Source organism: Eptesicus fuscus, chromosome 10, assembly GCF_027574615.1.
Source record: "Eptesicus fuscus isolate TK198812 chromosome 10, DD_ASM_mEF_20220401, whole genome shotgun sequence".
Taxonomy (NCBI): Eukaryota; Metazoa; Chordata; class Mammalia; order Chiroptera; family Vespertilionidae; genus Eptesicus; species Eptesicus fuscus.
The window spans coordinates 60,948,314-60,963,036 of record NC_072482.1 but is presented as its reverse complement, the minus strand read 5'-3'; the positions used below and the strand labels follow the sequence as shown (position 1 = coordinate 60,963,036).

The following is a 14,723-nucleotide window of genomic DNA, read 5'->3' as shown; positions in this document are numbered from 1 at the left end:
CGCCCCACACACAGAGGGCGACTGGCAGCGGGGGTGAGGCCGGCGAGCAGGCAGGAAGGTCTGACTTCTCGGTCCCTCCCTGGCTGTCAGGCTCCCATCACTGAATGGAGAACAGGGAATCGGGATGAGTGGTGGCAGAGGGCGGGGCTGGTTGGCTCTGATCTCAAGCTAGGCCTGAGCACCGTACCCACGCACGATTTCCTGCGCCAGGCCTCTAGTAGTAACTATAAAGAAGCATGAGGGTTGCCCTGGCCAATTTGGCTCAGTGGATAGAGCATCAGCCTGCAGACTGAAAAGTCCCAGGTTTGATTCCTGTCAAGGGCACCAGAAGGTACCTTGGTTGAGGGCACACCCACAGTAGGAGGTGTGCAGGAGGCAGCTGATCGATGTTTCTCTCTCATCAATGTTTCTAGCTCTCTATCCCACTCCCTTCCTCTCTGTAAAAAAAATCAATAAAATATTTTATTTTTATTTGAAAGAAGCAGCATGAGGGCACTTTGGAGTCGATATAAATGTTCTATATCTTAATTGTGGTTGTTGTTATGTAAACTCATCAAGTTGCATACTTTAAATGGTTACCTTTTATGATATGTAAATTATACAAACAAAGTTGATTTTTAAAATATATGTAACTTGAAGATATATTACATGATGCATTCATAAGTAGATATATAGTCCTACATGAAAAATATGACTGAATTTCTATGAAAGGTTGAAAAATCAATGAATTCTGAAAATAACAAAACTCAAGTCCCATTAAAGATTTGTAAGCTAGCTCTGGCCGATGTAGTTTGCTGGTTGAGTGTCGTCCCAAGTACGACAATTTGATTCCCAGTCAGGGCACATGCCCAGGTTGCTGGTTCGATCTCCTGTCAGGGTGCATACAGAGATAACTGATCGATGTTTCTCTCTCACATCAATATTTCTCTTTCCCTCTCACTAATCCTCTCTCTCTAAAAATAATCAATAAAAAAACATATTTCAAAAAATAATATTAAGAAAAAGATTTTAGGATAGATAGGTAAAGATATAGAAATAGACACAGATACAGATACATTTACAGATACAGATACATAGATATAGATATATAGATATAGATATGTAGATATGTAGATATGTAGATATGTAGATATAGATATAGATTAACAATGTGTAACTGTGCTTATGTTGGTTTTCTCAAATATTCTTTGCAGGTAGTTGACTACGCCAAACTTGTTCAGCCACGTTTTGATAAAGCCCTTGATACGTTAATAAAAAATACTGTAGCTGAGGCCACTGAAGACGCTATTAAGACTGTGAGAGAACGGCTTCTTTCAGAAGCAGAAACTAAAAAACAAGGTGATCTGTCTTTTTTAAATGTGTTTTTTAAGGTTGGGTTAACAATTAAGCCTGGCAGGCAAGAACTTCGTTTGCTCATCTTGATATCTCTGGCACCTTACACCTTAATAAGTGGTTGAATAAATGAGTCTACATCAACCTGATTCATAAACAGAAAAGATTTCAATTCTAGACTTCTAAGGAAAGGAAACAGAAAGAGCTTCCAGATTTAGATTGCATTACTTTTATGAGTTTGCTTGCTGGCCAGAAACTGAGCATAATTCATACCTTTATCTCCACCAGTCATGATACCACCCCTCCACCTGACTCATGAGGTTTGAGTTGCTGCTGCTGTTGTTGCAGTTTTAGGCCTGTATGTTAACTCTGATTATAAATCAGATTGTTCTATTTGGGAACTATTAATTTTAAATTCAAAAAGCCATACAGAAATGAAACTGAAAGAAGCCTTAAGATCAATTAAAGTAACTTTACAGATGAGAGAACTGAGACAGTTGAAGGTTAAATGGCTTCCTGAAACTCACCCAGCTAATAGCATAGCTGAGACTTGAACCCTGGTTCCCAAAATTCCAATGTTCTTTCTCCTGACCAGCTGCCTCTTCCTATACCTCACTTCTTATTATATATTTAAGAATAGACACAGGGGTTTGGGGTTTTTTATTTTCTGTTTTTCTTAAGGAAGAATGTGATTTTTCATTTCATGGCTATTTTTGAAATTCAGTGATTGGTTTTGGTAGAATTTATGTCTATAGTTGGCACCCTTGTAACTAGTCACATTGGAACACATGGAAGTCGCTTAATATCTAAACATCTCCTCTTAGTGGAATACCCACAATGCATCACTTGCAATATTCTACATGGGATATTTCTCACTTTCAAAGATCTGGAAACAAAATTTTAGATTAGCTCCAGTGTTTTAGACTAAATTCAGCCATCACTGTTTGGATTTCCAGAAACTATGGCAATGTATTATACTCTAATAGAGCCATCACTGCCTCGATTCCAAATATTCTTTTCCTAATAAAGTTTTTCTCACTACAAAAGTTATGTCAGATCATTTTTATTGGGCATTTACTGTACATTGAGGCTATGCTCAATGCATTGCATGCATTCCCCTACTTAATTCTCATAACAGGCCTATGAGGTAGGCATTTTTATCTCCACTTTTAGTACATGAAGAACCTAAGGCTTAGGGGGGTTAAGGTATTTGCCCATAGTTGACAGCTAGCAAGTGATAGGGATTCAGATCTACTGGGATTCAAATCAAATTTGTGCTCCTATCCTCTATGTCTCTCAAGTGCTCACAGAAAACTGGAAAGAGCAGTGATACCCCAGAGCTATCCTGCTAAGAATTGGATGCATTCTTTAGCCCTCTCTTTTTTCTATTCATATTGGTAATAATTAATTGTGATTCTATGGTATATGTAAAATTGCATTCTCTTAAAATAATTCTTCTTTCTAATTAATATGTAATTATTGTAATAAATTGTATGTTAGATGAAGATTTAAGTTAATTATTTCCAGATGGTGGGCCAATTTTATAAATAACATTTACTAAATTATACATATTTTTACTACAGATTTGAAATGCCATCTTATTAATGTTAAGCTCATTGTAAACTTCTGTATTTTCTATTCTTTTCCTCTTTCTATTATAACCTTTAATATAGAATATAGTTATTAAAACTTTATGATGCATTTTAATCTAATAATACAAGTTTCTGCTCAAAACATTTTGTTTTGAAATTATTCCTGGGTATTCTTTCACTTATTCCATAAAATGAGTGCTTACTGTGTGCCAGGCTTTGGGATACATGTAGAATTTTGTCAAGTTCTACAACAAATCCCAGTGGGAGAATTGTGTTCCATTAAACAATAATCTGACAATAATTAGCATCTTTATTATTAAATCTTCTCATAGAGACAGATGAAATCTCTCTTTTTTTGTCTAATATTTGTATCCTTCCTTAACAAGAATATACACTTTTCTTAATTTTATTTCTAGATATTTTGTCATTTTGTTACTATTGAGTGAGATAATTTTTCTGTTATATTTTCTAATTCATTATTACCAGCATATTAGAAAAATGTTTAATATTTATATATTTGTTTGTAACTGCCCACCTTATTAAATTTACTTGCTAGATCTTATAGATTTTTTTAGTTGAGTCTCTTGAGTTTTGCAGATAATCAGTCACATCATTTAGAGAAGAAGTGTAGTTTCAACTCCTCTTTTCCCATTATTTGTGCTTATTTCCTTCCTTGACTAATTATGTGCTAGGAATTCTAGAATGATGTTATTAAATAGTGGGAGTGATAGAGGGCCTCTTTAAATGGATTCTTTCCAATGTTTCTTCATAAGGTTATTAAGTATTTTTATCTGGAATGGATGTTGATTGCCAAGTGCCTTCTTGGTATCTATCAAGCTAATCATGAAGTTTTTAATCCTTTGACCTATTGATTTCTCAATTATGCTAATGTATTTTCCAACATTAAACCATTCTGATAGTTCTGAAATAAATCTTACTTGGTCATTGTTTATTATTCTTATGACATGTTTTTTCTTTTGATTTTTAATCTAGGATATTTTTTCTACACATACAAGTGTGGTTGTATATAACATTTTCTTTTTTGTGTGCTCTATTTGTCAGATTTTACTATCAGGGTTTCACTAGCTTTTTACATAAATTTAGAAGTTTCCCATCATTTTTATGCTTGAAACTATTTAAGAAGCAAGGAAATTACCTCTTCTTACATGGCAGTGCTGAGCTTTTGCTACACAAGAATATAGCATTGCATAATAAATCTGCCTGTCTTCTTTTTCATTAGGCTAAAACAAATGAGTGTCCAACATGATGCCTAAGGGATTATAAAAAAATAACAACAAAAAGGCCAGCATTGAAATTGCATGCCATCCAGATGATCATCCAGATGACGCAGAATGAATTTATATTTTTAGTATACCATCCTAAAAATGAAAACCAAATTTTTAAAAATATACTCATAGACAAGTCACAAAACAAAGCTTGAGAATATTTACCCAGACTACTAAAATGGCTTGCTATTCAACCTATTTAAGGCTGGACAAAATGAATTCATTAAATCCTTCAACAAATTCTAGAGTACCTACTTTGTGTTGGGCACTGACCTACAGGTGAACAAGACACATGAAGCTCCTGTCTTCATGGTGGTTACACATTGAAGGAGGGTAAAGGGGCAAAAATAAATAAATAAATAAATAACACAAACTGGTAGAAAAAAATATGTAACACAGTAATGGGGTAGGTAGTGATTGGGGTAGGAGTGCTGGGTTATTTGGGTGACTAAGGAAGACCTCATTGAAGAGAAGACATTTAACAGAAATCTAGATCAAAAGAGGAAGCCAGGGTCCTGGAGGAAGAGCAGTGATGTAATGTCTCTTGAAGTCTATAGTGATTCCTTTCACATTATGGCATAAAATCATAGATTTTAAAGCATTCCACAAATTGCCTTTTTTTTCACCAGAATATAAAAATCGATGCTATCTCTTATATGCTACAAACTTAAAAGCTTCTTTTGAAGTTCACTAATTATTCTAAATCTAACAATAGGGTTAACCTTTCTTAAAATTTAAAAAATTGGAATACTTTTGCTAGTGAATTTTACTCCAATATATTTTTTAGAAAAATTCACGAGTGGAGAGTATTGAGGTTTTCAAACATAGAAAATTATACACTAATACAGAAGATGGCAGCTAGCATGGATCAGGCTTCCTGAAAGCCAAGTACTTTCTAAGTTGTCATCATCCATTCTTGTATTTAATCCTCACAAGAGTGTCTTCGGTTTGATGGTGTTCATCGTGCATAGTAGAAATTGAGACAAGGAAATCAAAGCCACGCTGAGTCAGAACTCACATGCAAGTCTCTGACTTTAAAGCAGAGAAGTGAATCATTATACCTGTCTCCTTACCCCCAATTACCTTCTGCTAACAGCCTATTACTATCTTTCAGCTTTAAAAGACCAGGAAAGAGAACTTAAAATGAAGGAGTATGATAAAACCTTCGAAGAGGCACACCTTTCACTTGATGACGATGGTAAAGAAATATATTGCTACTGCTGTATTAGCCAAAATGTTTCTAATATAAACAGGTTAGCTGCTAAAGCATATTATTCTTCCACTGCAGGGCTCATTCAGGAATCACAAATAGAGAGCTCTTTAGAGGACAATGAAGAAGCCAAAATGAAGTCAGATAGTGATCCAACTGTTAAAAGTGATCAAGATGGTAACAAAATTAACTGTTAATGCCATGCTTATGGGTCTAACTTTCATTTTATTTCATATTTTGTCATGTTTAGATTGAAGGTTAAAATACCCCCAAAATTGGAACATTCAGGAAAAAAGAGTTAGTTTCTCTGTTACAGATTTAAGCTACAGAACCAAACTAGATTTACTGGAATGAAGAAGAAAATACAGAAACTGAGGAGTCTAATATGATTAGAACCACCCCAAATTTTTCAAAATGTTTCTAAATGTAGCACAACTATTATTATGTAACTAGAGACCAGTGCACAAAATTTGTGCACGGGTAGGGTCTTTAGGCCTGGCCTACAATCAGGGCCGATCAAGTTCCCCACCTCCCTGACTCCATGTCTCCTCCTTCCCTCACCACCTGCACACCACCACCGCATGGTTCCCTCCTCCCCCACCTCCCCTACCTTCTCCCCTTCCCACCTCCTCTTCCCCTTGCTCCCTCAGTGCCCCCCACCTCTAGTTGCGTGCCATGTTCCATGCTGTGGTCAGCGCATGTCATAGCAAGCGATCAAACTCCCATTGTCCTGATCGAACTCCTGTTGTCCTGGTGGAACTCCCGAGGGGACACTTTGCCTTTTATATATAGACTAGAGGCCCCATTCACAAAGATTAGTGCAAGAATGGGCCTTTCTTCCCCTGGTTGCCAACATTGCCTTCGCTCCAGCCCAGAGCCACCTTCCCATGCTGCCCAGAGGCCTGGAGCAGCTGGGGTGGTGTGGAATGCCCCCAGCTGCTTAGCGCCTGCATATGCAAATTAACCCACCATCTTTGTTGGGTTAATTTACATAGTCGTTCCTGATTGGCTGGTGGGTGTCACGAAGGTACAGTCAATTTGCATCTTTCTCTTTTATTATTGTAGACTAGTGGCCCAGTACACGAAATTCATGCACAGGGGGAGGGGGAATGGGAAGGGTGTCCCTCAGCCCAGCCTTCACCCTCTCCAATCTGGGACACCTCAGGGGATAACCAGCAGTCGGACATCTTTCTCACAGTCCATAACTGCTGGCTCCTAACCGCTCACCTGCCTGCCTGATTGCCCCTAATTTCTTCTGCCTGCCAGCCTGATTGTCCCTAACTGCTCCCCTGCTGGCTTGATTGCCCCTAACCACCTCTGCCTCAGCCCCGCATCTGGAACCCAGGATTCCCTCCTCCAGCCAACCACAGGCATCCGGGATCTGGGCTTCCTTCCCTATGGTCAGCCATAGGCATCCAGGCTAGCTGCAGCCACAGGGGATGGTGGGCAGGTGGCTTTGCCTTGCTGCAGCTGCAAGTGCTGGTGCCCAGGACCACAGGGTGGGTGGCTTCTCCGTCTCTCGGGCCACAGCCAGCCGCAGGTACTGGTGCCCGGGATTGCAGGGTGGGCGGCTTCTCCGTCTACCAGGCCGTAGCCAGCCACAGGTACATGACATATAAAGTACATGTCATTGTTTCCTCAGTATTTTCTTTTCTTAGATACTATTTTAATTTTTAACTGTTTCTGAAGTTTAATATTTGTTAACCATCTTCTCCGTCTTCCCTGGGATGCAGTATGGGCAACTTCTCCAGCTGGCTGTGGCCTGGGATCACGGGGCAGGTGGCTTCTTTGTCTCCTGGGCTGCAGCCAGCCTCAGGCGCTGGCGCCTGACTTCTCTGACCCCCACAGGCCCAGAGCGGCAGGGGGGCAGGGCTGCCGCCATGTTATCAGGTTAATTTGCATCCTCACTCTGGTTGGCTGGTAGCGTAGTGGAGTGAATAATTTGCATGTTTCTCTTTTATTAGTGTAGATAATAAATTATTTCATAAAAGCTTTCTACTTCCTTTATTGTGTTCAAATATAACCATCATAAACACAGAGTTTTAGCTGTGAAGTGTTATCATTTGGTGCTATTTACCCTTATAAAATTTTTCCATGCATATCTTTTTTTAAAAAAATATTTTTAAATTGATTTCAAAGAGGAAGGGAGAGAGAGATAGAAACATCAATGATGAGAGAGAACCATCTCTCATCATTGCCCCCGTTTGGGGGTTGAGCCCGCAACCTGGGCCTGTGCCCTGTCAGGGAATTGAACCTGGGACTTCTTGGTCCATGGGACAATACTCAATCCACTGAGCCACCACAGCCAGGCTCCATGAATATCTTAACATAATTGAAAGCATGCAGAGTAAACTATTTTTACCTTTACTGATTTATAATGTAACATTTAATTACATTATTTCATTAGGAGATATTTTAACCCTCATTTTCAATTGCTGCATGATTTCCCTATTTATAGGTAATAGTTCTATATGTTGGAAACTGGTAATTTTTCCAATTCTTTTGCTACTAAAAGTAATGTGCAATTAATTTTTTTACATAAAGTTTTGTCTGCAAGTTGACGTAAGTGGAGTAACTGGTTCAATAAGTATGGACCAGAGTCAAATTGCTTTGCATAAAAGTTGTTCCAAATTATGTTCCCCTCAGTAATATACAAAGTACATGTCATTGTTTCCTCAGTATTTTCTTTTTTTAGATACTATTTTAATTTTTAACTGTTTCTGAAGTTTAATATTTGTTTACCATCATATTCTTTTCTGAGGTGACCATTTTCTCTTTTGCCCATTTTTATAAGTTATATCAGTTATATGGTTTCTATATAAACTTTCTATATTAGTCACTTATTTTTCATATTATTTTGCAAAATAGGTTGGTTTGTCTTTTAAATCACCTTGCTGTTTTTGAAGTAGAGGAAATTTTTATATTTTCGTGGTCAAATCATCACTTTCCCTTTGTTGATTAATTCCATTTACTTTCAGGTTTAAGAAGTCTTCCTCTCAATCAGAGGTGTAATATATGCTTACACTCTTTTTTTTTTCCTTAAATTCATCCAACCTTTGGTGTGTAGTTCTTAAGTACATCTATAATTTACTTTGTTCTATGATGTAGAGTTGATAGCTTTTGTTTGGTTTCTGCTCCTGAATCAGACAGACATTTGCTTGCCTGGTGTATATTTCAAGTTTAGTAGGAATTGAACTGGGTACTGTCAGAAACTTAGGTATGGCCCTCTTCCTTCCCTAACATACACACAGCGCCACCCCCTCCCCCCAACACAAACACACACATATACACACATTTAAAATTTTGGCCAAGTGACTTCTGGGAGTTAGTTGCCAGCTAATACACTAAGAGAGTCCCACCCTCATACTGGCTGTTCCCACCTTTGGGGAAGGCAGTCCGAGGTAGAAGCAGACATCAGTGCCTCAACCCACTGCTGGAGGGATGTCAACACTGCCAGTGTTCCCTTGTAAAAACGCGCCCTCTCTGCCCCATGCATCTGAGATGAACACAGCCTTGATCTCTGGAAGGGAAAATTTGATATATATTTATTTCAATTTAGATTCACTGACATTATCTGAAACTGAAATTCCTCTTGATTTTACTGTTATTTTTTTAAAATAAATTTTTATTGTTCAGATTATTACAGGTGTTCTCTTTTTTTCCCCCCCTAGCTCCCCTCCACCTGATTACCCACCCCACCCCATGCCCTTACCCCCGCCACTGTCTTCATCCATAGGTGTAAGACTTTTGTCCACTCTCTTCCCACACCCCTCAGACCCCCTTCCCCCTGAGAATTATCAGTCTACTCCCTTTCTATGTCCCTGATTCCATTATATTCACCAGTCCATTCTGTTCTTCAGACTTTTTATTCACTTGATTTTTAGATTCACTTGTTGGTAGGTATGTATTTGATGTCTTTTTGTTGTTAATAATTTTTATCTTTACCTTTTTCTTCTTCTTCCGCTTCTTAAAGAAATGAATACCCTTCAGCATTTCATGTAATCTTGGTTTGGTGGTGATGAATACCCTTCAGCATTTCATGTAAACCTGGTTTGGTGGTGATGAACTCCTTTAGCTTTTTCTTGTTTGTGAAGCTCTTTTTCTGACCTTCAATTCTGAATGATAGCTTTGCTGGGTAGAGTAACCTTGGTTGTAGGTTCTTGCTATTCATCACTTTGAATATTTCTTGTCACTCCCTTCTGGCCTGCATAGTTTCTGTTGAGAAATCAGCTGACAGTCATGGGTACTCCCTTGTAGGTAACTAACTGTTTTTCTCTTGCTGCTTTCAAGATTCTCTCTTTGTCTTTTGCCCTTGGCATTTTAATTATGATGTGTCTTGGAGTTATTCTCTTTGGAGTCCTCTTGTTTGGGGTTCTGTACACTTCCTGAACTTGTAAGTCTATTTCTTTCACCAAGTAGGGAAAGTTTTCTGTCATTATTTCTTCTAATAGGTTTTCAATATTTTGCTCTCTCTCTTCTCTGGCACCCCAAAAATTCGGATGTTGGTACACTTAAAGTTGTCCCAGAGACTCCTTACACTATCTTCATATTTTTGGATCCTTTTTTCTTTTTGTTTTTCTGGTTGGGTGTTTTTTGTTTCCTCATATTTCAGATCTTTGGTTTGATTCTTGGGGTACGTTGATCTACAATTGAGTTTCTGTATATTCTTTATTTCAGACAGTGTATGCTTAATTTCTGACTGGTCCTTTTCCTTTTTTTTTTTTTTTTTTGGCATTCTCATTAAGGTCCTTAAAGGTCTCATCAGGTTTCTCAGAAGTTTTTAGAAGATTCTTGAGTAACCTTATAAATGTGGTTTTGAACTCTATGTCATCCCGTAGTTTGCTTTCCTCCATTTCTTTCATTCGTGACATGTTTCTGTGTCTCCGCATTTTGGTTGCTACTCTGTGTTGATGGAGCAGCTTTGTGTGGTAGTTGACCTATAGGGGCCAATAGTTCAGCCTCCCCAATCACCTGAGGTGGATGCTCTTGGTATACCCCTTTGTGGGCTGAGTGCAAAGTCTTGGTGTAGTTAAGCCTTGATTGTTGTTGGTACACTGGGAGGAATTGTCCTCTAGGCCAATTGGCTGTGGAACCCGTTGTGTTTATAATGGAAGAACTGCTGCGCTGGAGACACGCTTATGGTACAGGACTTGTTTCAGTGGGGCTTTGGTGCTCACTGAGTCTGCCGCTTGAATGTGTCACTTATGGATGTGAGGAGTTGAAATCTGGTGTCTCACACTGACCACTAGGTATATACTGGCTTCTGAATCTCCAATGGGGTGCAGGTCAGCTACTGTCTGAGGGCACCCTGCAGGAGCTACAGCAAGAACTATGGTTTTCTTCTCTTTGCTTGGGATTTGGAGCTTTTGGAGCTATCTGAGCCGGGTTGCAAGTTTGCTAGGTTAAGCTGTGATTGGGAAGGCCATTCATATGCAAAAGCCGCTGCTTGGAGCTTGGGTGGGTTTGTAGGTTGTGCGGGGCGGGGTCTCAGGGCATCACTAGGCTAAGGTGTGGCAAACAGTGATGGCTGGCAGCCAGCCGTCCCTGCGCCTCTGACTGCATCCCCACGTCTCGCGCCCCAGTGCAGCTAGCAATTGTTCCTGTGCTCAGCTCTGCAAGCAAGCCATCCTCACTTTCCGACCTGATTGCAGACAGTCCAGCTTCTCCCTGTAGGAGTTTGGGTCCCCACACGTCTCCCCAGAAACTGGATTTCAGAGAAATCAGGAGCTTGTCTCCCTTCGGGTTGAAGAAAGCAACACCCACCGCCAGCCCGGATCGCACACGCACCCCCGTACTTCAGCTTTTCAGCGTTTGTGCACTGAATGGTCTTTTTCTTTCTAGTTGTAGAACTTCCACTCAGCCAGCCCTCCCGTGGCTCTGGGTGATAGATGTTTTGTCTTTTAGTTGTAGTTTTGAAATTGTTGTGCAAGGCAGCAGTTTAGGTGTTTACCTATGCCGCCATCTTGAGTTCTCCCTCCTCTTGATTTTATTGGTTAATTAAATCATCTTTATTTTCTACTGCTGATAGATATTTTTACCTGTTTTATTATTATGGTTATTATTTTAATCATTAAAAAATTAGGAACATAGCCTTAGTCAGTTTGGATCAATGGATAGAGTGTCAGCCTGTGGACCAAAGGGTCCCCAGATAAATCCAGGTCAAGAGCACATCCTCCAGTTGCAGGCTCCTCCCCAACCTGGGTCCTGATCTGAGCTCATGCAGGAGGCAACAAATTGATATATTTCTCTCTCATCAATGTTTCTCTCTTTCTTTCCCTCTCTCTCTTCCGCTCTCTCTAAAAAAATCAGTGAAAAAATATCCTCTGGTGAGGATTAACAACAACAAAAGTTAGAACATGAATCCTGGATACCAGGACCCATGATCTTGTTTGAAAATCACCTACAATTTAATAATGTTCCTTAGGTGTTAACAATATTTTATTTACAGATGAAAAAGAACCTAGTGAACCACCTATAATTAAAAGAAGTTTACAAGGCAGTCAAGATCTAATGTTGGATTCTAAAAGAGGTAAATTAATATTTGGGTAATTTGGTTCTTTTAGATTGTGGATCTAAAATTTACAATAATTCCTTCAGAATTTGGAAGCAGAAATATGTCATTTTTGTAAAAATCATTATATTAATATGCAACTTACTATATCTTAAAGGCTAACTATTATAAACACATATGCAGGAACACAGAAAAACATTATGTGCTATATTGTTTTGGTGAAAAAGAACCTTGGAAAGACAGGAGATGTTTCTGTCTGTTCTGCCATCCCTAGCATTTGGCTACCATACAATTCACAGTATGGCTGCTGGTGCTCCAGCCATCACATCAGAGTGCCTCACAGGAAGAAAGGCCAGGAGCACAAACTGGCACTCCCCCCAGCTGAGTCATTCCTCTTTAAAGAGATGACAGAAAGGCTCACCAAAAAAAATTCTGCTTGCGTCTTAATTATGGGCCATCCAAGTTATAAGGGAAGTTGGACGATGCAGCGTTTTTAGCTGGGCACATTGCTGACCCCAACAAAATCAGGGAAGTTACTAAGGAAGAGGAGAATGGATGGATATTGGGTGGAAAATAGCAGTTTCTAACACATTTAGTATCTCTACTGGCTATATCTGCCTCACCAGCCCCCCTTCCCGAGACCACGGGTTCTTGCTTCTCCATCATTGAGAACAGACATCTCACTTCATGGCAGGGCGGGCGGGCAGCAGGAAGCTGCTCTTCGAAGGCCCTTTGGAGGTTTTCTGGGTTAGGATCAACTGGGCTCTGGCGGGCGACTCTGATGGAGGGAGCCTTGGGGCAGCAGCTTAGGAAGCACTGAGGGAGTGGAAAGACAGAGGGAGAGGAGTCAGGCGGAGTTGCCAACCACCTGTCTCATTTACATCATGATGCTGCCTGTGAGCCAACTCAGCCATGTAAGGACACACTCAGGATGCCACAAGGGCAAGAATCAAGTGTAACACCTGAGAAACCAGCCCTTGTCACCCTTTCTTCTGTCCCTCGAACTTGCCTATTTCCTGTCCTCTTACTGGCCTGTGTAGTCTCATGCTGGAGATTGGAAGTATTCATCTTGTTTTCTGAAGCATTCCCTAGATACTTGTTTTCTGGAATCGTTTGGTGCCTACACCTTCTCCCTGGCTTGCTGGTTTTGACTCCTGTGACTTCTTGCCTCATTCACTTTTATTCTGATGTATTGGTTCTGAGCCACTGCTCTGATATTTTGTGATTCCTGACCTGACATTTCCTGCCAAGTCTATTTCCCCTTTTCTTCTACCATGTGAACAATAACACAACAATAGCACTTCGTTGGGTCAGGTATTAGCAATCATGCTCTATTGCAAATAGAATTATCTGCTAAAAGTATTAATAGCGTTAGTTTATTAACTTGTTTTATGTTAGACTCAATAGAAGAGGTAACTGCAGATCATCCAGATGTTCTTTCTATAATAAATGACTTGTTGAAAATGACAAAGGATATGAACTTTGAACATCCATATGAAAAATATGCTGAAATCTTAGAGGAAGTCCTGGAAGAGGTAAGAAATCTAAGCTGTTCATTTTCATCATTAATTTAACAGAAACGGAGAAAATGTCAACCTAGTATATGTATAATTAATTTAGAGTCTCATTTGACAGTATTAAAATCTGTAGCTTTCAAATTCATGTGCATTTTATAGTCAACATTGTTATGTGTAATTACCTCAGTGAATAATTGCTTAGGTTCTTTGATAATTTTTATTTATCAACAATTATGCTATATAATTTCATAGCTTTAAAATTAATTTTTTATTTTAAATTCTTTATTATTGTATTACATGTCTCCTTTCCTTTCTTTTTAAATATATTTTTATTGTTAATAGTATTACAGATGTCTCCCATTCCCTCTTTGCCCCCCCTTCTTCCCAGCACCCACCCACCCCTCCAGATCTTCACTACCCTATTGCCCGTGTGCATCTGCATAACCTATGAATGCAGACAATAGGGTGGTGAAAGCCTGGGGCAGGATCCAGATGGAGGAGGGCAATGAGGGAGAAAAAGAGGGAACATCTGTAACACTCTCAACAATAAAGATTAAAAGAAAAAAAATTTTTAAGTTTATTCCTTATTCTCTTTGACCTAAAAACACTTTTTCTAGGAATCTAACCTAAAGAAATATATATTTAGACAAAAATTTATATATACAGATATTCATCACATGAGCTCAGTGTTATAATAATAAAATTATAAATTATATAAATGTTTAACAGTAAGAAGATTATTAAACAAATTAAGACTCACTCATTATTCATTAGATAAAATACAATAAAGTCATTAAATTTTTTTTCCAAAAAAATGCAGTGGGGAAACTATATATTGATATTGGCTTAATTTTTATATCTTTGAAACTTGGATAGTAAATTTTTTATTAATCATTTCTATTTTTTTCCAGATTTATTGATATACTAGAGGCCTGATGCATGAAATTCGTGCACGGCGTGGGGGGGCGGTTATCCCTCAGCCCAGCCTGCACCCTCTCTAATCTGGGACCCCTCAGTCGGACATCCCTCTCACAATCCAGGACTGCTGGCTCCCAACTGCTTGCCTGCCTGCCTTCCTGATTGCCCCTAACTGCTTCTGCCTGCCAGCCTGATCACCCCCTAACCACTCCCCTGCCAGCCTGATTGATGCCTAATTGCTCCCCTGCCAGCCTATTTGCCCCTAACTGCCCTCCCCTGCAGGCCTGGTCCCCCCCTAACTGCTCTCCCCTGCAGGCTTGGGTCCCTCCCAACTGCCCTTCCCTGCAGGCCTGGTCA

General features: G+C 39.4%; 1 protein-coding gene across 1 annotated transcript in view; it reads left to right on the top strand.

Moving 5' to 3' along the window:
* The window catches only part of AK9 (adenylate kinase 9), a 110,540-nt gene that overhangs the window by 26,204 nt on the left and 69,613 nt on the right, over positions 1-14,723 (top strand). The window contains exons 13-17 of the mRNA XM_054722063.1: positions 1,194-1,338; positions 5,325-5,408; positions 5,499-5,597; positions 11,869-11,949; positions 13,330-13,466. Of these exons, the coding sequence (XP_054578038.1) occupies positions 1,194-1,338; positions 5,325-5,408; positions 5,499-5,597; positions 11,869-11,949; positions 13,330-13,466 (546 nt within the window). The remainder of the gene's footprint in view (positions 1-1,193; positions 1,339-5,324; positions 5,409-5,498; positions 5,598-11,868; positions 11,950-13,329; positions 13,467-14,723) is intronic.